This window comes from Rhinoderma darwinii, assembly GCF_050947455.1.
Source record: "Rhinoderma darwinii isolate aRhiDar2 chromosome 1 unlocalized genomic scaffold, aRhiDar2.hap1 SUPER_1_unloc_21, whole genome shotgun sequence".
Taxonomy (NCBI): Eukaryota; Metazoa; Chordata; class Amphibia; order Anura; family Rhinodermatidae; genus Rhinoderma; species Rhinoderma darwinii.
Window position 1 is genome coordinate 320,160 of NW_027461658.1, and position 25,718 is coordinate 345,877.

General features: G+C 40.9%; 1 protein-coding gene across 1 annotated transcript in view; it reads right to left on the reverse strand.

Annotated features, from left to right (window-relative positions):
- Window positions 1–25,718, reverse strand: part of LOC142670918 (uncharacterized) — a 43,075-nt gene that overhangs the window by 6,309 nt on the left and 11,048 nt on the right. Inside the window, exons 2-5 of the mRNA XM_075847131.1 lie at window positions 19,348–19,445; window positions 16,079–16,157; window positions 10,058–10,155; window positions 9,789–9,903 (exon numbers count right to left, since the gene is read on the reverse strand). Of these exons, the coding sequence (XP_075703246.1) occupies window positions 9,789–9,903; window positions 10,058–10,155; window positions 16,079–16,157; window positions 19,348–19,445 (390 nt within the window). The remainder of the gene's footprint in view (window positions 1–9,788; window positions 9,904–10,057; window positions 10,156–16,078; window positions 16,158–19,347; window positions 19,446–25,718) is intronic.

Below are 25,718 nucleotides of genomic sequence, written 5' to 3' on the forward strand. Positions count from 1 at the left end.
TACACAGGCAGTTGTTAGGGCATACTGAGGTATGTCCTAACAACAGGAAATATGGTAAGATAGCCCTGGGGTCCTTCAATGGACCCTGGGCTGTCTGCCTATATATGGTATGTCCCTCAATCTCGTCACAGGAATTCCCTGTGACGCGATCCAAAGTGCATCCCCCCTGCTCATTTTTCCCTGAATGCTGCAGTCAGCTTTGATTGCAGCATTCAGGTGAATAACGGTGCAGATAAGAGGTTTCCCTGATCTCCGCCGGCGGGGATGTGTAATACAGCATTGACCCGCTCCTGACATTAAAAGCATCTGCGGTCAGCATGAAGTGATGCGGCAGGCGCTGCACTAATGAGCGACGGTGCAGGCACTCAAGATAGAACATAGGGGTGTTTTGCAGTGCGCCCGCCATGTTCGGTCTTCATTGACGGCAATCATTAGTACAGCGCCGGCAGCATCACATCATCCTGACGGCGCGCACTTGTTGTCAGGACTCAAAGCGGGGCGATGGCTGTATTACACAGCCGCAGCCCCGCTCTCATACATTCATGTATTACTATACTGAGCTGTGCGGCCGCAGAGCTTAGTATCGAAATACACGAAATAACGGTATCGAACCGTTTGGGGATGAACAGTATCGAAGTTTCTATGCATCGTGCATCCCTATTAGGAGTGTAGAGCATTTTGACCCCACAGGTGTTTTCCTGAAATGAATGTGCTCCGGATGGTAAAAAGTGAAAATTGCAATTGTTCCACAGATATGCCATTTCAGAGTCCAATATGTTGTGCCCAGCTTGTGCCACTAGAGAAACACACCCCAAAAATTGTTAAAAGGTTCTCCTGGTTATAGCAATACCATATATGTGGTAGTAAACTGCTGTTTGGGCACACTGTAGGGCTCAGTATTGAGGCAGCGTCTTTTGGCGCCTGGATTTGGCTTGGTAGTAGTATGGTATATGTAATATGTGAGGATTACATCAGGGTATATGTAATCTGTGCAGTACATAAGGGCATATGTAAACCGTGTGGAGTACATCAGGGTATATGTAATCTGTGAGGAGTACATCAGGATATATGTAATCTGTGAGGAGTACATCAGGGTATATGTAATCTGTGTGAAGTACATCAGGATATATGTAATATGTGAGGAGTACATAAGGGTATATGTAATATGTGAGGAGTACATCAGGATATATGTAATATGTGCGGAGTACATCAGGATATATGTAATATGTGAGGAGTACATCAGGGTATATGTAATATGTGAGGAGTACATCAGGGTATATGTAATCTGTGAGGAGTACATCAGGGTATATGTAATATGTGAGGAGTACATCAGGTATATGTAATATGTGAGGAGTACATCAGGTATATGTAATATTTGAGGAGCACATCAGGGTATATGTAATCTGTGAGGAGTACATCAGGGTATATGTAAATTGAGAGGAGTACATCAGGGTATATGTAATATGTGCGGAGTACATCAGGTATATGTAATATGTGAGGAGTACATCAGGATATATGTAATCTGTGAGGAGTACATCAGGATATATGTAATCTGTGAGGAGTACATCAGGGTATATGTAATCTGAGGAGTACATCAGGATATATGTAAACTGTGAGGAGTACATCAGGGTATATGTAATCTGTGAGGAGTACATCAGGGTATATGTAATCTGAGGAGTACATCAGGATATATGTAAACTGTGAGGAGTACATCAGGGTATATGTAATATGTGAGGAGTACATCAGGGTATATGTAATATGTGAGGAGAACATCAGGGTATATGTAATATGTGAGGAGTACATCAGGGTATATGTACTATGTGAGGAGTACATCAGGGTATATGTAATCTGTGAGGAGTACATCAGGGTATATGTAATACGTGAGGAGTACATCAGGGTATATGTAATACGTGAGGAGTACATCAGGGTATATGTAATACGTGAGGAGTACATCAGGATATATGTAATACGTGAGGAGTACATCAGGGTATATGTAATATGTGAGGAGTACATCAGGGTATATGTAATCTGTGAGGAGTACATCAGGGTATATGTAATACGTGAGGAGTACATCAGGGCATATGTAATACGTGAGGAGTACATCAGGGCATATGTAATACGTGCGGAGTACATCAGGTATATGTAATATGTGAGGAGTACATCAGGATATATGAAATCTGTGAGGAGTACATCAGGATATATGTAATCTGTGAGGAGTACATCAGGGTATATGTAATATGTGAGGAGTACATCAGGATATATGTAATATGTGAGGAGTACATCAGGTATATGTAATATGTGAGGAGTACATCAGGGTGTATGTAATATGTGAGGAGTGCATCAGGATATATGTAATCTGTGAGGAGTACATCAGGGTATATGTAATATGTGAGGAGTACATCAGGGTATATGTAATATGTGCGGAGTACATCAGGGTATATGTAATGTCAGGAGTACATCAGGATATATGTAAACTGTGAGCAGTACATCAGGGTATATGTAATATGTGAGGAGTACATCAGGATATATGTAATATGTGAGGAGTACATCAGGTATATGTAATATGTGAGGAGTACATCAGGTATATGTAATATGTGAGGAGTACATCAGGGTGTATGTAATATGTGAGGAGTGCATCAGGATATATGTAATCTGTGAGGAGTACATCAGGGTATATGTAATATGTGAGGAGTACATCAGGGTATATGTAATATGTGCGGAGTACATCAGGGTATATGTAATGTCAGGAGTACATCAGGATATATGTAATCTGTGAGCAGTACATCAGGGTATATGTAATATGTGAGGAGTACATCAGGATATATGTAATATGTGAGGAGTACATCAGGGTATATGTAATATGTGAGGAGTACATCAGGGTATATGTAATATGTGAGGAGTACATCAGGATATATGTAAACTGTGAGGAGTACATCAGGATATATGTAAACTGTGAGCAGTACATCAGGGTATATGTAATATGTGAGGAGTACATCAGGATATATGTAATATGTGAGGAGTACATCAGGTATATGTAATATGTGAGGAGTACATCAGGTATATGTAATATGTGAGGAGTACATCAGGGTGTATGTAATATGTGAGGAGTGCATCAGGATATATGTAATCTGTGAGGAGTACATCAGGGTATATGTAATATGTGCGGAGTACATCAGGGTATATGTAATCTGTGAGCAGTACATCAGGGTATATGTAATATGTGAGGAGTACATCAGGATATATGTAATATGTGAGGAGTACATCAGGGTATATGTAATATGTGAGGAGTACATCAGGGTATATGTAATATGTGAGGAGTACATCAGGATATATGTAATATGTGAGGAGTACATCAGGGTATATGTAATATGTGAGGAGTACATCAGGGTATATGTAATCTGTGAGGAGTACATCAGGATATATGTAATATGTGAGGAGTACATCAGGGTATATGTAATCTGTGAGGAGTACATCAGGGTATATGTAATATGTGAGGAGTACATCAGGGTATATGTAATCTGTGAGGAGTACATCAGGGTATATGTAATATGTGAGGAGTACATCAGGATATATGTAATATGTGAGGAGTACATCAGGATATATGTAATATGTGAGGAGTACATCAGGATATATGTAATATGTGAGGAGTACATCAGGGTATATGTAAGATGTGAGGAGTACATCAGGGTATATGTAATATGGGTGGAGTACATCAGGGTATATGTAATATGTGAGGAGTACATCAGGGTATATGTAATCTGTGAGGAGTACATCAGGGTATATGTAATCTGTGAGGAGTACATCAGGGTATATGTAATATGTGAGGAGTACATCAGGGTATATGTAATATGTGAGGAGTACATCAGGATATATGTAATATGTGAGGAGCACATCAGGATATATGTAATATGTGAGGAGTACATCAGGATATATGTAATATGTGAGGAGTACATCAGGGTATATGTAAGATGTGAGGAGTACATCAGGGTATATGTAATATGGGTGGAGTACATCAGGGTATATGTAATATGTGAGGAGTACATCAGGGTATATGTAATCTGAGGAGTACATCAGGATATATGTAAACTGTGAGGAGTACATCAGGGTATATGTAATATGTGAGGAGTACATCAGGGTATATGTAATATGTGAGGAGAACATCAGGGTATATGTAATATGTGAGGAGTACATCAGGGTATATGTACTATGTGAGGAGTACATCAGGGTATATGTAATCTGTGAGGAGTACATCAGGGTATATGTAATACGTGAGGAGTACATCAGGGTATATGTAATACGTGAGGAGTACATCAGGATATATGTAATACGTGAGGAGTACATCAGGATATATGTAATCTGTGAGGAGTACATCAGGGTATATGTAATATGTGAGGAGTACATCAGGGTATATGTAATATGTGCGGAGTACATCAGGGTATATGTAATGTCAGGAGTACATCAGGATATATGTAATCTGTGAGCAGTACATCAGGGTATATGTAATATGTGAGGAGTACATCAGGATATATGTAATATGTGAGGAGTACATCAGGGTATATGTAATATGTGAGGAGTACATCAGGGTATATGTAATATGTGAGGAGTACATCAGGGTATATGTAATATGTGAGGAGTACATCAGGGTATATGTAATATGTGAGGAGTACATCAGGGTATATGTAATCTGTGAGGAGTACATCAGGATATATGTAATATGTGAGGAGTACATCAGGGTATATGTAATCTGTGAGGAGTACATCAGGGTATATGTAATATGTGAGGAGTACATCAGGGTATATGTAATCTGTGAGGAGTACATCAGGGTATATGTGATATGTGAGGAGTACATCAGGGTATATGTAATATGTGAGGAGTACATCAGGGTATATGTAATATGTGAGGAGTACATCAGGGTATATGTAATATGTGAGGAGTACATCAGGATATATGTAATCTGTGAGGAGTACATCAGGGTATATGTAATCTGTGAGGAGTACATCAGGGTATATGTAATATGTGAGGAGTACATCAGGATATATGTAATATGTGAGGAGTACATCAGGGTATATGTAAGATGTGAGGAGTACATCAGGGTATATGTAATATGGGTGGAGTACATCAGGGTATATGTAATATGTGAGGAGTACATCAGGGTATATGTAATCTGTGAGGAGTACATCAGGGTATATGTAATATGTGAGGAGTACATCAGGGTATATGTAATATGTGAGGAGTACATCAGGATATATGTAATATGTGAGGAGTACATCAGGATATATGTAATATGTGAGGAGTACATCAGGATATATGTAATATGTGAGGAGTACATCAGGGTATATGTAAGATGTGAGGAGTACATCAGGGTATATGTAATATGGGTGGAGTACATCAGGGTATATGTAATATGTGAGGAGTACATCAGGGTATATGTAATCTGTGAGGAGTACATCAGGGTATATGTAATCTGTGAGGAGTACATCAGGGTATATGTAATCTGTGAGGAGTACATCAGGGTATATGTAATATGTGAGGAGTACATCAGGGTATATGTAATATGTGAGGAGTACATCAGGGTATATGTAATATGTGAGGAGTACATCAGGGTATATGTAATATGTGAGGAGTACATCAGGATATATGTAAGCTGTGCGGAGTACATCAGGGTATATGTAATGTCAGGAGTACATCAGGATATATGTAATCTGTGAGCAGTACATGAGGGTATATGTAATATGTGAGGAGTACATCAGGATATATGTAATATGTGAGGAGTACATCAGGGTATATGTAATATGTGAGGAGTACATCAGGGTATATGTAATATGTGAGGAGTACATCAGGGTATATGTAATATGTGAGGAGTACATCAGGGTATATGTAATATGTGAGGAGTACATCAGGGTATATGTAATCTGTGAGGAGTACATCAGGATATATGTAATATGTGAGGAGTACATCAGGGTATATGTAATCTGTGAGGAGTACATCAGGGTATATGTAATATGTGAGGAGTACATCAGGGTATATGTAATCTGTGAGGAGTACATCAGGGTATATGTGATATGTGAGGAGTACATCAGGGTATATGTAATATGTGAGGAGTACATCAGGGTATATGTAATATGTGAGGAGTACATCAGGGTATATGTAATATGTGAGGAGTACATCAGGATATATGTAATCTGTGAGGAGTACATCAGGGTATATGTAATCTGTGAGGAGTACATCAGGGTATATGTAATATGTGAGGAGTACATCAGGATATATGTAATATGTGAGGAGTACATCAGGGTATATGTAAGATGTGAGGAGTACATCAGGGTATATGTAATATGGGTGGAGTACATCAGGGTATATGTAATATGTGAGGAGTACATCAGGGTATATGTAATCTGTGAGGAGTACATCAGGGTATATGTAATATGTGAGGAGTACATCAGGGTATATGTAATATGTGAGGAGTACATCAGGATATATGTAATATGTGAGGAGTACATCAGGATATATGTAATATGTGAGGAGTACATCAGGATATATGTAATATGTGAGGAGTACATCAGGGTATATGTAAGATGTGAGGAGTACATCAGGGTATATGTAATATGGGTGGAGTACATCAGGGTATATGTAATATGTGAGGAGTACATCAGGGTATATGTAATCTGTGAGGAGTACATCAGGGTATATGTAATCTGTGAGGAGTACATCAGGGTATATGTAATATGTGAGGAGTACATCAGGGTATATGTAATATGTGAGGAGTACATCAGGGTATATGTAATATGTGAGGAGTACATCAGAGTATATGTAATATGTGAGGAGTACATCAGAGTATATGTAATGTGTGAGGAGTACATCAGGGTATATGTAATATGTGAGGAATACATCAGGGTATATGTAATATGTGATGAGTACATCAGGGTATATGTAATATGTGAGGAGTACATCAGGGTATATGTAATATGTGAGGAGTACATCAGGATATATGTAAGCTGTGAGGAGTACATCAGGGTATATGTAATCTGTGAGGAGTACATCAGGGTATATGTAATATGTGAGGAGTACATCAGGGTATATGTAATATGTGAGGAGTACATCAGGGTATATGTAATCTGTGCAGAGTACATCAGGGTATATGTAATATGTGAGGAGTACATCAGGGTATATGTAATATGTGAGGAGTACATCAGGGTATATGTAATCTGTGCAGAGTACATCAGGTTATGTGTAATATGTGAGGAGTACATCAGGATATATGTAATATGTGAGGAGTACATCAGGATATATGTAATATGTGAGGAGTACATCAGGATATATGTAATATGTGAGGAGTACATCAGGGTATATGTAATCTGTGAGGAGTACATCAGGGTATATGTAATATGTGAGGAGTACATCAGGGTATATGTAATATGTGAGGAGTACATCAGGGTATATGTAATCTGTGAGGAGTACATCAGGGTATATGTAATATGTGAGGAGTACATCAGGATATATGTAATATGTGAGGAGTACATCAGGATATATGTAATATGTGAGGAGCACATCAGGATATATGTAATATGTGCGGAGTACATCAGGATTTATGTAATATGTGAGGAGTACATCAGGATATATGTAATATGTGAGGAGTACATCAGGATATATGTAATATGTGAGGAGTACATCAGGGTATATGTAATATGTGAGGAGTACATCAGGATATATGTAATATGTGAGGAGTACATCAGGATATATGTAATATGTGAGGAGTACATCAGGATATATGTAATATGTGAGGAGTACATCAGGATATATGTAATATGTGAGGAGTACATCAGGATATATATAATCTGTGCGGAGTACATCAGGGTATATGTAATATGTGAGGAGTACATCAGGGTATATGTAATATGTGAGGAGTACATCAGGATATATGTAATATGTGAGGAGTACATCAGGGTATATGTAATATGTGAGGAGTACATCAGGGTATATGTAATCTGTGAGGAGTACATCAGGGTATATGTAATATGTGAGGAGTACATCAGGGTATATGTAATATGTGAGGAGTACATCAGGGTATATGTAATATGTGAGGAGTACATCAGGATATATGTAATCTGTGAGGAGTACATCAGGATATATGTAATATGTGAGGAGTACATCAGGGTATATGTAATCTGTGAGGAGTACATCAGGATATATGTAATATGTGAGGAGTACATCAGGGTATATGTAATATGTGAGGAGTACATCAGGATATATGTAAGCTGTGAGGAGTACATCAGGGTATATGTAATCTGTGAGGAGTACATCAGGGTATATGTAATATGTGAGGAGTACATCAGGGTATATGTAATATGTGAGGAGTACATCAGGGTATATGTAATATGTGAGGAGTACATCAGGGTATATGTAATATGTGAGGAGTACATCAGGGTATATGTAATATGTGAGGAGTACATCAGGGTACTGTATATGTAATATGTGAGGAGTACATCAGGGTATATGTAATATGTGAGGAGTACATCAGGATATATGTAATATGTGAGGAGTACATCAGGGTATATGTAATATGTGAGGAGTACATCAGGGTATATGTAATATGTGAGGAGTACATCAGGATATATATATATATAATCTGTGCAGAGTACATCAGGGTATATATAAACTGTGTGGAGTACATCAGGGTATAATAAGAGGGTATAATAATGGGGTAAATAATACAATTATCCATAGATGTGGGTTACGCTGTGATGCAATCCTTTATGCACAGGCCGGTGTCGCACTGATAAATGGTGTCCTTACTTATCCCCCTCTGCGTAGTTTGGGGAATTTTGCTGGGAAAGTGTTGTCCTGGTATAATACGGGCGCCCTCGCTTCCAGCAGATATGTTTGGGCCCTTCTCTTTGTGGTTCCCAAATATTAGAGCCCTGATAATCTCCTCCTGATACAGAAGGAAAGTTCCCATCGGACCGGTTCATCTGCATATTTTTTCATCCTCGACTAATGGGAGCCATATATTTTTTCATAGGACGTAGTGGTTTGGGGGCTTTTTATTAATACCATTGTGAGGAACATGCAACTTTTTAAACACATTTTATTCCATTTGTTTTAGGCAAACTGATCAAAAAACAGCAATTTTGTTTTAAATGTGTGTTCACTGTTCTGTATAAATCACGTTATCTTTATCCTGCGGGTTATTTTTATTTTATTTTGTTGATTGCGCAGAGTAAAGGCTTATTTTTCGTGGGCGAGCTGTAGTTTTTATTGGCACATACGACTTTTTGATCACTTTTTATTACATTATTTTTTAGCGCTAAAGTGACCAAATAAACAGCGATTCTGGCGGTTTCATTCATTTTTTTTACGGTGTTCACCATGTGATTTAAATAATGTTATATTGTAATAATTCAGACTTTTTACGGATGCGGTGATACCAATTTTGTTTATTTTTTACAATACTTTAAGAGGAAAAGTGGGAAAAGGTTTTTTTTTATTTTTGTACACCACTAAAAAAAATTTACTATTTTTAACACTTTTTATTAGTCCCTGCATGGGGTTTGGACCAGCGATCGTCAGACATACTAATGTATTGAATTATTGTCATTTTTACAGGCTCTAAGTCTAGTGTATGACCAAATTCATACATCACCTTGTAGAGAACTTCTATGTGCAGTCACAGCTCCCTCAGGTCCTGCACTATGTATAACACATTGTCTGACGTGTTACTGTAATGTAGAACTAAGGAGGAACCCCACCTTAACAAACCTCCCAATTCACTTTCTAATATCATTATTACTGACCTGTGGTAACACCTCCTGGAATTTCCTCCTCCACTTCACTCTTACATGGTTGATCGCCCCTCACCCGCTCTTCTTCTGCTTCATGCTCGGCTTTACTATTAGTCAGATCTTCCCCCTGATTTCACATATGGAACAATTCAGTACAATACAGCAGAGAGTGCGAAGAATCTAACAGATCAACATAAGAAACCACCAAAATCTATGACCCCATGACCAAAAAGCTCCACACCCCCCTATATAGATCTGGTATAGGGCTCAGCTTCATCTACCTGATGATTCTCTGGCACATTGTGATTTTCCTCTGGACAGTCCTGGGAATACAGAGGACTGGGACATTTCTCTGGTGGATTTCTCCTACTGGATCCATCTGTAGGAAACACGCAGTGGCGGAATAGATTATTTACATGGGATGATATGAGAGTAGTATCTAGGTGATTCACTGTGTATAAGATAGCAAATGTAGTTCAAAAATGTAAATATATATTCACCGCCTGATAGAACGATTAAAAATAAATTTTATTATTAAATTGATAAAAGATATGGCTCAACCAGCCATTATTTCCAGAAGCAGGCAAAAGCAAGTGATTGGCGACAGTAGAGGTGTACCAGAGTGAACGAAGTTTCTCAAACACTCCAGGACCACCCTCCCTGCTTATTGTATAGTATTTCGCTACACCCTTGCCAATAGATAACAATCTATCCAGATCCAACGCGTTTCAGCAACACATCAAGAGTGATGCCTCATCAGGGATTACTAGATAGCAAGTTCAATTAGAATTGTTAGATTTCAAAAAGCTGGATAGCACTGTATATGTGCAGATTTTAGCCTCCAGACGCGTGAACGGCTCTGATACAATGACCGCACACGCGCCCGGGAAGCTGCAGGCTTATACGATTGAGAGCCCGCCCTCATTCCAATCGTCACCGGGGCACCCGCCAATCCGCATGTAACACGCACATTGTGACGTGCCGGAGGCGGCGCCTCACGATACAGACGACCAATGAGGGTATCTGGACGACAAGCGTCCATAGTTACTTAGGGGACGCTAGACGCGGCTCCTAAACTGCTGTCAACATCAAAAAACAAGGAATGGATCAAGAACGAATGTCCCTCCTATCACACATAGCACTGTCCCCAAACAAGCGGGGCAGTGTGAGGTGGAAGAGATATGTATCACGGGAGTCGTCAAGAGGAGACTGACCCCCAGTAATTCCATAGTTGCCTAGCAACTTATCGTTACCCTCCTAGCCAGGGATCAGACTCAGATAGAGGATGGATATAGCCCATTATCCCAAGGATTCTGCATAGCAGTCCTATACGAGCATCCTCCCAAAAACGGAGGATGCCCGGCAGAGGAGAAACTCCCATACATGGTTGCTCCCTTGATCTCAAGGCGCATACAAAGTGAATAGAAAGGAAAAAAGTCAGCAAGTGGAGAACAATGCAGCCACAAATCGCAATAGAAACCGCATAGTGTGAACAGGGACTGAAATACCATTTATCAGTCAAAATATAATATATTGATATATTCACAGAGACATCCCAAATTCTCAGAGATGCCATTGTCAGTCAAAATACTATAAGTTGGTATATTCTCAGGGAAAACTGGGAGTAACCAAAATCACAACTTGTCACAACTAGGCACACATAGCTCGACAGAGAGGAATGAGAAATAAGAGGCACAAAGTAACTAGAGAAAACAAGAATAGGAGATTTGTTCATTCAGTCCATGGGGATTAATGGTCTGCATCCTAAAAATCCTAAAAATCAGAAAATCCTAAAAATCCATTCAGCCTCCTTTTGTAGAATTTTCTTGTCCAGATCCCCCCCTCTCGCGAGCGGTCTGACATATTCAATTCCCTGAAAGCCAAGAGCAGTAGCATCCCCATCGTGACAGGACCATACGTGTCTTGATACCGGGGTGTCCACCTTCCTTCTGACATCCCCAATGTGGTCACGGATCCTTCTCCTAAACTCCCTTTTTGTTTTACCCACGTACTGTAGACCACATCTACAAGTAATCATGTATACAATGCCTTTCGTTTTACAGTTGATGTATGATCTGTTGTCAAATGTTTTACCAGTTTTCGTGCTTTTGAAACTACTGCTACATATAATGGACACACATGCTTTGCATGTTCCACATCTATAGGTACCTTTTAGACTGTTCTCCAACCAAGTACTGCATCCTTCAAAAAGCTGGATAGCACTGTATATGTGCAGATTTTAGCCTCCAGACGCGTGAACGGCTCTGATACAATGACCGCACACGCGCCCGGGAAGCTGCAGGCTTATACGATTGAGAGCCCGCCCTCATTCCAATCGTCACCGGGGCACCCGCCAATCCGCATGTAACACGCACATTGTGACGTGCCGGAGGCGGCGCCTCACGATACAGACGACCAATGAGGGTATCTGGACGACAAGCGTCCATAGTTACTTAGGGGACGCTAGACACGGCTCCTAAACTGCTGTCAACATCAAAAAACAAGGAATGGATCAAGAACGAATGTCCCTCCTATCACACATAGCACCGTCCCCAAACAAGCGGGGCAGTGTGAGGTGGAAGAGATATGTATCACGGGAGTCGTCAAGAGGAGACTGACCCCCAGTAATTCCATAGTTGCCTAGCAACTTATCGTTACCCTCCTAGCCAGGGATCAGACTCAGATAGAGGATGGATATAGCCCATTATCCCAAGGATTCTGCATAGCAGTCCTATACGAGCATCCTCCCAAAAACGGAGGATGCCCGGCAGAGGAGAAACTCCCATACATGGTCGCTCCCTTTACTTGGGTCAAGGACTTGAATCTTTTTGCTAGAAAATTGAAATGGAAAAAGTTTTTTAAAATGCATAATAAACGACAATGTCTTGAGCTGGGCATCATGGAGGAAGATCTCCCACATTTTAGACTATTGGAGGGTTTGTGGGAGGAGGGTCACAGGGAGGAGGGCAAGGGCCCATTTACCGAATTACGGGTTCCATCTACAAAATATGCACCCCTAAGTGACAACACACCGATTGATGTCTTTGTGAAGGTGGTTGAGGAGCAGCTAAAATTGATCAACCAAAGAGAACACTGTTCTAACATTTCTAGCAATGAGATGGCTGGCCTACTATCTCTAGAAAGAGATGATAATATCATTATAAAACCCTCTGACAAAGGGGGGAATATTGTGGTGATGAATCGACCACAATATAGAAAGATGTGCCATGACATCCTTGATGATCGCAATTGTTATGGGGTACTTACAAGCAATCCTACTGCAAACTTTAAAGGTAAACTTTTGAACATCCTTGGTCCAGCGAAATCAGCCAATCTCATTAATGACAGAGAGATGCATTTTATACTTAAGGAGCACCCTCAAATGGCAACATTTTATAGCCTGCCCAAGATACACAAGGGGGTGAATCCCTTGAAAGGTCGCCCCATTGTATCGGGGATTGACAGCCTTACGCAGAATGCGAGTTTGTACCTGGACCAGGTCCTCAGGCCGTTCGTGGTGTCCCTGCCATCATACGTGAGGGACACCATGGATGTACTGAGAAGACTGGAGGGTATACGCTGCGATGGCGATGTTTTGTTGGCATCTTTAGATGTTGAGTCCCTGTATAGCTCCATCCCACATAATCAGGGTTGTAGAGCCATTGAATATTTCCTAATGGATAAAGGGATACAATATCAGGCCCATAATAAATTTACCATTGAACAGTTGAGATTTGGTCTAGAACACAACTTCTTTTTATTTGATCAGAAGATTTACCACCAGCTCAGAGGAGTGGCCATGGGTAGTCCCTGTGCACCTACCTTTGCCAATCTTTACCTGGGGTGGTGGGAAAAAGAGGTTGTGTTCAGTGACCTTATGGATAAATGGTCATCATCTATCTTACTTTGGATTAGATTTATAGATGACATTCTGATTTTGTGGACAGGGACCAGGCGGGATTTTCAGGAGTTTGTGGAGATACTGAACGCCAATGAATTGGGTCTATTTTTTACATCTGAAATCCAAGACACCAAAATTACATTTTTGGATATTCTGATCTCCAAAACTGACACAGGGATGTTACAGACGAATATGTACCGCAAAGAGACTGCGACCAATAGCTTACTGCGCTGGGAAAGCTGTCACCCAATTAGCCTGAAGAGAGGAATACCGAAGGGCCAGTATCTCAGGGCACGGAGAAATTGTTCCACCATTTCAGACTTTAGGGTATCTGCACGTGACCTCGAGAATAGATTCAGACATAGGGGGTACCCCAGGGATGTACTGAAAGGGGCATATCAAAATGCCTTGGGTTGCAACAGGAACGATCTCCTGAACCCTAAACCAAAGATAGTGGAGGAAGAGTCGATCAGAGTGATCGGTACTTTTGACTCTGCCAGTAGAGAGGTGAGGGAAGTCCTTAAGCGGTTCTGGGGCATCCTTAAGGCAGACCCCGATGTGGGGGACCTGGTAGGAGACTCCCCGCTTATTACATACAGGAGGGGACGGAACCTTAGGGACCGATTGGTTCATAGTCATCTACTACCACAGGCACAATGCAGTACTTGGTTGGAGAACAGTCTAAAAGGTACCTATAGATGTGGAACATGCAAAGCATGTGTGTCCATTATATGTAGCAGTAGTTTCAAAAGCACGAAAACTGGTAAAACATTTGACAACAGATCATACATCAACTGTAAAACGAAAGGCATTGTATACATGATTACTTGTAGATGTGGTCTACAGTACGTGGGTAAAACAAAAAGGGAGTTTAGGAGAAGGATCCGTGACCACATTGGGGATGTCAGAAGGAAGGTGGACACCCCGGTATCAAGACACGTATGGTCCTGTCACGATGGGGATGCTACTGCTCTTGGCTTTCAGGGAATTGAATATGTCAGACCGCTCGCGAGAGGGGGGGATCTGGACAAGAAAATTCTACAAAAGGAGGCTGAATAGATTTTTAGGATACAGACCATTAATCCCCATGGACTGAATGAACAAATCTCCTATTCTTGTTTTCTCTAGTTACTTTGTGCCTCTTATTTCTCATTCCTCTCTGTCGAGCTATGTGTGCCTGGTTGTGACAAGTTGTGATTTTGGTTACTCCCAGTTTTCCCTGAGAATATACCAACATATAGTATTTTGACTGACAATGGCATCTCTGAGAATTTGGGATGTCTCTGTGAATATATCAATATATTATATTTTGACTGATAAATGGTATTTCAGTCCCTGTTCACACTATGCGGTTTCTATTGCGATTTGTGGCTGCATTGTTCCCCACTTGCTGACTTTTTTCCTTTCTATTCACTTTGTATGCGCCTTGAGATCAAGGGAGCGACCATGTATGGGAGTTTCTCCTCTGCCGGGCATCCTCCGTTTTTGGGAGGATGCTCGTATAGGACTGCTATGCAGAATCCTTGGGATAATGGGCTATATCCATCCTCTATCTGAGTCTGATCCCTGGCTAGTAGGGTAACGATAAGTTGCTAGGCAACTATGGAATTACTGGGGGTCAGTCTCCTCTTGACGACTCCCGTGATACATATCTCTTCCACCTCACACTGCCCCGCTTGTTTGGGGACGGTGCTATGTGTGATAGGAGGGACATTCGTTCTTGATCCATTCCTTGTTTTTTGATGTTGACAGCAGTTTAGGAGCCGCGTCTAGCGTCCCCTAAGTAACTATGGACGCTTGTCGTCCAGATACCCTCATTGGTCGTCTGTATCGTGAGGCGCCGCCTCCGGCACGTCACAATGTGCGTGTTACATGCGGATTGGCGGGTGCCCCGGTGACGATTGGAATGAGGGCGGGCTCTCAATCGTATAAGCCTGCAGCTTCCCGGGCGCGTGTGCGGTCATTGTATCAGAGCCGTTCACGCGTCTGGAGGCTAAAATCTGCACATATACAGTGCTATCCAGCTTTTTGAAATCTAACAATTCTAATTGAACTTGCTATCTAGTAATCCCTGATGAGGCATCACTCTTGATGTGTTGCTGAAACGCGTTGGATCTGGATAGATTGTTATCTATTGGCAAGGGTGTAGCGAAATACTATACAATAAGCAGGGAGGGTGGTCCTGGAGTGTTTGAGAAACTTCGTTCACTCTGGTACACCTCTACTGTCGCCAATCACTTGCTTTTGCCTGTTTCTGGAATAATGGCTGGTTGAGCCATATCTTTTATCAATTTAATAATAAAATTTATTTTTAATCGTTCTATCAGGCAGTGAATAGTATCTAGGTGACCCTCAAAACAGGTTTGTCTTTACAACGAATGAAAGTCCCCCCCCCTCTTACACTGCTGATCAGCCATTACATCCGTCTCCTCTTGTGCTTCATCTTTAACTTCAACCTTAATATGAATCAGATCTTCACCCTAAACAGACAAAAAAGAAAAAAATGTAAAATGAAACTGGGTTCAATGACTTTATAGCAGAGTTGTAGTTTGGTTCTCCAGCACACGGGGCAAAGATTCAGTTTGCCCCCCCCGCCCCCAACATCTCTTTCTACCTCGCCATCATTGCTTTCTCTACCAATCAATGAGGTGTCATTTTTATAAGTAACTCGAGTATTTTACATCGTACATTTTACAAGCGATATAAATTCTAGAAGGGAGTTACCAGAACAATAAATGAAAATAGAATAATTTAAAGAGGTCAGTGCCGGACTACAACAGATTGTATAACGGAGGCTAACGAGACTACATGGTGACATAATGAACAGCCTTCTCTCGTAGATAGTGTCACCCACCCCTGTAGTTACAAGGTTCGGACAGACTTAGGTAATGGTGTGGGTGCATTAGTAGGGGGCTAACCCGATCCAATAGAGAAAAAGTACTATGCACACCAATATGGAGTTATTTATCCAAACAAATAATTTATTTATTTATAGCCAGTGACAGTGCGACGTTTCGGTCAATACCATGACCTTCCTCAGGCACTATAGAATTAACAAAATTTATAGAAGTATAGATTCCGTAATAAGTGGTACAGAATGTCATCAGTAACAATAAAATCAATTATGTACAGATCACAGATGTATATAAATCTTCATATGAAGCAATATCAGTAGTAAGTGAGTACTGTAAGATCTATGTGACACAGGTTACTGTAGTTCAAACAAATAATGAAAACAAGAAAGAAAAAAGTAAAGTTTTCACTGAGTAAAACACACATTGTAGATATTCAGCTATGCATAGAACAGTGCGTTTTGTACAGAAAAAAAATCTTACATTGCAAGGAGAGGTTGCCGGTCATCAGACAAGACATAAATGTTCAATAACAAAATGCTGGTGGTAAATGTGTAATAATTAGCAATGTATAGTAATCATCTGAAAAGGTGGAAAAGGAAAATACAGGCAGACCAAGAGATATATAGACCAGTATATATAGTTGACAAGTAACAGTGGATGGATCTAGGTATAGAAAGTCTGATCCATAGTATAGAGATGTGTTATCAAATGAACCACATAATTATGTATAGGGAATTTACCTTTCGTCAATGCTTTATCCTGCGTGGATGGCGCTGTAAGCTTGGCGGGTAACCGCTATAGTGTGGCGCTACAGGAATGTCAGAAAACCCCTCTGTTATGTATCCAGCTGTGCAGTCACATGGCGTGCTTGGAACGCACATGTGAAACGCACCATGACCGGATGTTGTCTTTCAGACCGGAAGTTGTCATAGCTATATGCAACGTGCTGCTCGTAGCCTGTGTGTGTACACATGGCTAATTTGCATATTGCCTAAGTTAGAACGGGGAGAAGAAAACCACAGTGCTGGGAGTACCAGCTGACTAGAAGGTAAGACAAATTAATGTCAGTTCAAACATGTTGTTGCTAAATGTTTGTTTGTGTAGTAGAGAGATAATAGTGCAGGAGTGAGTGCATGGAAGTATTAGATCTATTCAGAGATGATTGGAGGGATATAGAATCGGACCGTACGTCATCTAGGAGGAACCATGTCAGGTTGAAAGGATACATGGGTATGTAGTGTATTTTTCTTCCAGAGAAACCTTGAACAATGATTTTAAGTCTGCAAAAAAATTCTAGCTATATCATCTATACTAACTACTACCAATTTTTTTGCAGACTTAAAAATAATTATGTGGTTCATTTGATAACACATCTCTACATCTCTATACTATCAACCAGACTTTCTATACCTAGATCCATCCACTGTTACTTGTCAACTATATATACTGGTCTATATATCTCTTAGTTTGCCTGTATTTTCCTTTACCACCTTTTCAGATGATTACTATACACATCTACAATGTGTGTTTTACTCAGTGAAAACTTTTTCTTTCTTTCTTTCTTTCTTTCTTGTTTTCATTATTTGTTTGAACTACAGTAACCTGTGTCACATAGATCTTAGAGTACTCACTTACTACTGATATTGCTTCATATGAAGATTTATATACATCTGTGATCTGTACATAATTAATTTTATTGTTACTGAGGACATTCGGTACCACTTATTACGGAATCTATACTTATATAAATGTTGTTAATTCTATAGTTCCTGAGGAAGGTCATGGTATTGACCAAAGTGTCGCACTGTCACTGGCTATAAATAAATAATTTGTTTGGATAAATAACTCCATATTGGTGTGCATAGTACTTTATTTCTACCCCCCCCTGTAGATACTGCCACACCCCCCCTTGTAGATACTGCTATAAAAACAGCCCCTACTTGCAGATCCTACCACACCGCTCCCCTTGTAGATACTGCCAGACACCCCTAGTAGATAGTACTACACCCCCCTTGTAGATAGTGCCAAACACCCCCCCTGTAGATAATGCCACACCCCCGTTGTAGATACTGCCACACAGCCTCCCTTGTAGATACTGCCACACAGCTCCTCTGTAGATACTGCCACACAGCTCCTCTGTAGATAATGCCACACAGCTCCTCTGTAGATAATGCCACACAGCTCCTCTGTAGATAATGCCACACTCCCCACTGTAGATAGTGCCAAACACCTCCCTTGTAGATAGTGCTATACTCCCTCCCTGTAGATAGCGCCATTGGGGCTCCCTTTAGTAGTGGAATCCCTGCTCTGTCTGGAGGAGCCCCTGACGTCACTGTCCATATATGGATAGTGACGTCAGGGGCTTCTCCAAGAGCGGAATCCTTGGCCAGAGTGTTTTCAACGATCTGGCCGGGGTTTTTACTCCAGGAGGAGTCCCTAATGTCACTGTCCATATATGGACAGGGGTGTCAGGGGCTCCCTTTAGGAGCGGAATACCTGGCCAAAGCATCGGCAACTCTCTGGCCAGGAATTCCGCTCCAGGAGTAGTGAATGGCAGAGCAGGGATAGATTCCTGCTCTGCCATAATATTCAATTGTATCTGCGCCCTGAGGACGCAGATACAATTGAACATGGCAGTTGCCGGGACACGTCTCGGTAAATCTGGGACTCTCCCGGCAAATTCAGGATTGATGGCAACTATGCCCGTGCTGCCCAGCCCGGCGCCCCCCTACCTTCTTTCCTATTTGTGCCCAGGGCACATGCCCCCCCCCGCAGCTTTATAGATATATTTTAAAGAAAGCTTAGCGCCATCTACCTGATGATTCTCTGGGGCATTGTGACTTTCCTCTGGACAGTCCTGGGAATACAGAGGACAGGGACATCTCTCTGGTGGATTTCTTCTACTGGATTCATCTGTTGGAAACACACAGTGACTGAATACATGACTACTGTATATCTGTCTATATATCACACACTTCCCTCTACATCTGCAATTCCATGTTTAAATAATCAAAGTCTAAAAGGTCGCGTCCTGAGAATTGCAGATACAGTTTAAAGGATATTTGCAGAGGATATTTATTAAGAGCTCCCTGCCAACCAAAGAAAAAAGTGCCCTGGTACGCCATGGAACAATGACACCTCTGCTTATTAGGGAATTCTATATTTCAAGAGAGGGAACCCACAGTGAAGACACTTATCTTTTATTAGTCATACAAAGTACCTGTATTAAGGAAAACAACTACTCCAAGTTTTCTCTCCACAAGGGATGGGAAACCACTGAGGTGTTGGAGGAAGCTCTACGGTTTTATAACACCAAGTTTCCTTTTACCTGGTGCGGTTATGAAGAATGAGAAAATAAAAATATATGATTACATTTAGTTAAAGAGGCTCTGTCACCAGAATTTGCAACCCCTATCTGCTATTGCAGCAGATCGGCGCTGCAATGTAGATTACAGTAACGTTTTTATTTTTTTAAAACGAGCATTTTTGGCCAAGTTATGACCATTTTTGTATTTTAGCAAATGAGGCTTGCAAAAGTCCAACTGGGCGTGTATTATGTGCGTACATCGGGGCGTTTTTACTTCTTTTACTAGCTGGGCATTCTGACGAGAAGTATCATCCACTTCTCTTCAGAACGCCCAGCTTCTGGCAGTGCAGATCTGTGACGTCACTCACTTCCTGCCCCAGGTCCTGCATCGTGTCGGCCACATCAGCACCAGAGGCTACAGTTGATTCTGCAGCAGCATCAGCGTTTGCAGGTAAATAGCTACATCGACTTACCTGCAAACGCTGATGCTGCTGCAGAATCAACTGTAGCCTCTGGTGCCGATGTGTCCTCGCTCGTCCGACACAATGCAGGACCTGTGAGTGACGTCACAGCGTGATCTCTCGAGAACACGCTGTGTCTGCACTGCCAGAATCTGGGCGTTCTGAAGAGAAGTGGATGATACTTCTCATCAGAACGCCCAGCTAGTAAAAGTATTAAAAACGCCCCGATGTACGCACATAATACACGCCCACTTGGACTTTTATTTTTAAACACACCCACTTGGACTTTTGCAAGCCTCATTTGCATAACTACAAAAATGGTCATAACTTGGCCAAAAATGCTCGTTTTTTAAAAATGAAAACGTTACTGTAATCTACATTGCAGCGCCGATCTGCTGCAATAGCAGATAGAAGTTGCAAAATCTGGTGACAGAGCCTCTTTAATGACCAAGCTATTTTTTATGTTTTTCCATCGTCGCATTCCAAGAGCTATAACTTTTTTATTTTTGCGTCTACATAGCTGTATAAGGTCTTGTTTTTTGCGGGACAAGTTGTATTTTTTAATAGCACCATTTTGAGGTACATATTATTTATTGATTAACATTATTTAACTTTTTTTTGGGTGGGAATAGAAAAAAAAACAAAAACGGAAATTTTGCCACTCTTTTTTGCGTCCTAAATCTACGCCGTTTACCGTAGATTTTGTATGTTTTACTACTTTTACACAGTAAAAACGCTTTTTTTTCAAAATTATTTGGTTTTGTGTCTCCATATTTGAAGAGCTGTAACGTTTTTATTTTTTCGCCGATGCAGTTGTATGAGGGCTTTTTTTGCGGGAAGACTTGTAGTTTTTATTGGTAACATTTTGGAGTAGATGCGACTTTTTGATCACTTTTTAATCACATTTTTTTAAAGTCGGGATTCACAGAAAAAATCGTTTTTTATTACATTTTTTACGGCGTTCACCGTGCGGATTAAGTAATGTAATAGCTTTATAGTCGGGGTCGTTATGGACGCGGCGATACCAAATATGCGTAACTTTTTTACTTTATTTTGTTTTTTGTAAGAGGAAAAAGTGGGTTTTTCATTTTTTTTTTTTCAGTAACTTTATTAAACTTTTTTGAAACTTTTTTACTAGTCTCACTACGGGACTTTAATATGCGATCATCCGATCGCTATTATAATACACTGCAATACTTTTCATGATCTAGCAGGCATTCGCTACAGGCAGACCTGGGGGCCTTTATTAGGCCCCCGGCTGCCGTTGGAGACAGACACTCGGCGATCTTATCGCCGGGTGTCAGTGGGTTGAGAGGGAGCTCCCTCCCTCTCTCCAAAAACCACTCAGATGCGGTGCACGCTATTGCGCACCGCTTCTGAAGGGTTAAACGGGTGAGATCGATACTAATATCGATCTCACCCAACAGAGCAGGGACGCCCCCAACCCTCAGCTGCCTCTGGCAGCTGAGAGCAGGGAGATATGACAGCTCCCTGCTCTTTTTACTTTATTCTGATGCAGTGCCGTAAAAAGGAATATGCATCAGAATAAAGCCCGTTAGTGGCCGCCGTGAAAAGGCGTATTGGCGGTCACCAACGGGTTAAATGAAGACGATTCACACTGTTCTCCTCAATATATACAATAATCAGCCATAACATTAAAACCACTGACAGGTAAAGTGAAGCACATTGATGATCTTGTGACAATGGCGCCTGACAAGGGAGGAGATATTTGGCAGAAAATTAACAGTTTTAAAAGTTAATGTGTTGGAAACATGGGGAGGCAAAAGAATCTGGGCGACTTTGACAAGAGCCAAATTGTGATGGCTAGACGACTGGGTCAGAGCATCTCCAAAATGGAAGGTCTTGTGGGGTGTTCCTAGTATGCAGTGGTTAGTACCTATCAAAAGTGGTCCAAGAAAGGACAACTGGTGACACGGTCATTGATCTGCGTGGGGAAGAAAGGCCAGCCCGGCTGGTCCGGTCCCACAGGAGAACTACTGCAGAACAAACTGTTCAAAAACATAATGCTGGCTAGGATGGAAAGGTGTCGGAACACACAGAGCGGCTCTCATTGTGGCCAGCCGCGTCTACACAAGCACCATTTTGCAAAAGCGCCTCTCATTGCGTCCAGAGCATCTACACAAGCACCATTTCACAGGAACCAGCATACTACAGTGCCTGAGGAAGGTCAAGGATATGACTGATCTACCTTGAAAATTACTCCCGTTGGTGTGTATTGTACCTTCTTTATAGCATACTGGGTTGGGCCCCTACGTATGCACCCACCTGAGGACATGACAACGGTTTGAAGAACATGACAAAGAGTTCACGAACTTCATAGTGTTCAGTGCTCAAGGTGTTGACAAATTCCCCAGATTTCAATCCGATCGATCCTCTGTAGGACGCGCTGGTAAAACAAGTCCAATCCTTGGAGGACTCACAATTTACAGGACTTAAAGGATCTGCTGCTAACGTCTTGGTGCCAGATACAACAGAAATCTTCAGAGGTCTTGTGGAGTTCTATGCCTCGATGAATCAGAGCTGTTTTGTTGGCACGAAGGGGAAATACACAATATTAGGAAGGTGGTTTTAATGTCATGGCTGATGGGTGTATATCTTAGGCTCTGTTCAAAACTAGTTTTGAGCCTTCTGTCAGAGTTACACGTCAGTAGGACTCCCAACATATACCTTCCACGGAAGGCTGCAACGTATCTCACTGTATAGACTTACAATGAGACACGTTGCCTATGCAGCCCCTTTCCCCCCGCAGGCAGAGCTTCACTGAACAATACACGGTATAGGGGAAAAAGGGTGATTTTTACTACTCCCATGCGGAAGATGCAGTCAGTGTAACAGAGGTAAACAGTGATCACCGCACCTCGCCTTCACCTCTTCCATACACCTCCTTGTTCCCCATATACTATGTATAGTTCATAGAAACAATGCCTGTTATGCTGTATGTATTGTCGTTTGTTCCCCTCTTGCAGCCACCTCATTCGGGGAGTATGTATTGTGCCCAGCTATGAGGTACAGGCCGGAAGTGGGGAGTGTTCTTGTCTGCAGCATGAGCACAGCTAGGTGGACATGACTAAGCATGAGCCGGGGGCACGATATATGCTGCTGTGCTGGTGTGGCGAGGAGAAAGGGATCACATCCACCATGCACACTGCAGGCTCTATTGCCTCTGTTCTAGAGAAGGTTATTCAAGGAGCAAGCTCAGGTCAAGCCTATCCCTCTTCCGATCCTTGGAGGCAGAGATACACAGTATTGCAAGGATTGAGTTCTCCCAGGGAAGCTGCAGTGAGAACTGTTCAGTAAAATCACTGGATCTTCTCACCTTATCCGTTTAACAGAGTCCTGTGACGGATGGCATATAGTGCCATCTGCCAGCTATAGGCTCCCATTGCAAAAAAAGTAAATGTTTAGGGTACATGTTTTTTACTGGACCCCGCTGGAAGGAATAGTGTAGTGTACTACGCTATACTATACGAAGGATAAAAAGATGGTTCAGTGAGACTCCTCAGGTAATGGTTCACGGTTTGGCCATAAGATTTCTGATATACAAAAGTATTAAAATAATCCTATGGGCCAGTAAAATATGTGTATCAACTATGAATAGTACGGTGCCAATGTATATGGCAGATAATACAATAATGTTTATTTATCCAAATACACCCTCAAAGAGGAAGAGACAAACCTCTTTGCCAAAGGATTATCATTCTGCCCAACGCAACAAGCAGATGAATTCCAATTATTTTTAGACCTCAATAATTTTTATTAGAAAAGTCACATTACAACGTCATTTTGCCATCGAAGCTGGGAAGCCTAAACAGATGGAAAATAGAATCAATTCAGAAGATCCCTACACACACCACGCAGTAAAGGGCAAATCAAGTTTTTATCCATTACACCACAGAGGCAATTTCCTCGAAACATTCTATACATTAGTTTCAAATGATATGAAAAACATTAATAGGAAAATAGTACCCAGTCAAAGTAATCTCAACAAAGTGGAGGAAAAAAAAAAAAATCACTGAAAGATTTGCAAAACAACAAAAACATAGTAATAAAATCAGCAGATAAGGGAGGAGGAATTGTGATACAAGACCGAGAGGTTTATGTTCAAGAAGCAGATAGAATACTATCTGACACAAAATATTATGAAACATTAAAGTCTGATCCTACAGATCGATACGAGAAGGAATTCCTAAATCTAATAAAAATACATTTCGAAGAAGGTATTATAAATAAAACAGAAAAATCATTTCTAACAACAACAAATCCGGAAATACTATTCTTCTATCACTTGCCCAAAATTATAATATCGGGCATAAATTCACTTACTAGCCAACTTTCACATTATATTGATTTACACCTGCAAAACCTTGTTATCAAATTACCATCCTATCTCAAAGACTCCACGAGTTTAATTAGAGATCTTCAAAAGTACAATTGAAAAGAAAACTACATCCTGATGACCCTAGACGTAACTTCTCTGTATTCCAATATAGATCATACCCTTGGAATAAAGGCGACTCAATTCTTTTTAGAAAATAACGGCATGCTACCAAAGAAACAAAATGCCTTTCTACTGAAAGGACTACATTTTATTCTCACCCACAATATCTTCAAACACAACTCAAAACTGTACAAGCATATAAGGGGCACGGCAATGGGGACACGAGTAGCCCCAAGCTACACCAATTTGTTTATGCGGCATTTTGAATCCCAAAATATAGAGAACGAGCACTTGTATAGAAACAACATAGTCTACTATCGTAGATATATTGACGATCTCTTTTTTTATATGGTCTGGTACGCATGAAGAAGCCAACTGCTTTGTAAACACTTTAAATAACAACACATGGGGAATTCAATTCACCCCGAGCATATCTAAAGAAAATATTGTATTTTTAGATCTAGAAATGAGTCATTTTATTAACAAATTTACAACAAAAACACATTTCAAGGATGTATACAAAAACAGTTTCTTGAATTTCAAAAGTGCACACTATTTAAGATGGACAACAAACATTCCACATAGCCAGTACAGAAGGATAAGAAAGAATTGTTCATCGACAGAAGCATATAAAGATCAATCAAAAATTCTCAAAGAAAGATTTGAAGAGAAAGGTTATCCTTCAAACCTCAAACACGCATTTCAGAAAAATTTAGTTACCTCCCCAGAAACATGTCTCATAGAAAAAGATCATTTAATAACACAATAAAGGAGCCCCGATGAAGGACTATTCCAGCAATTTCATAACAATTTATAATTATGATCACAACATCATTCGAGGTTCTTTACAAAAACACTGGGGTATCCTCCAAAGTGACCTAATTTTGAATAAGATCATTCCTTCAAATGCAGGCATAACATTTCGTCGAGGGAGAACGATCAAAAATATATTGGCACCG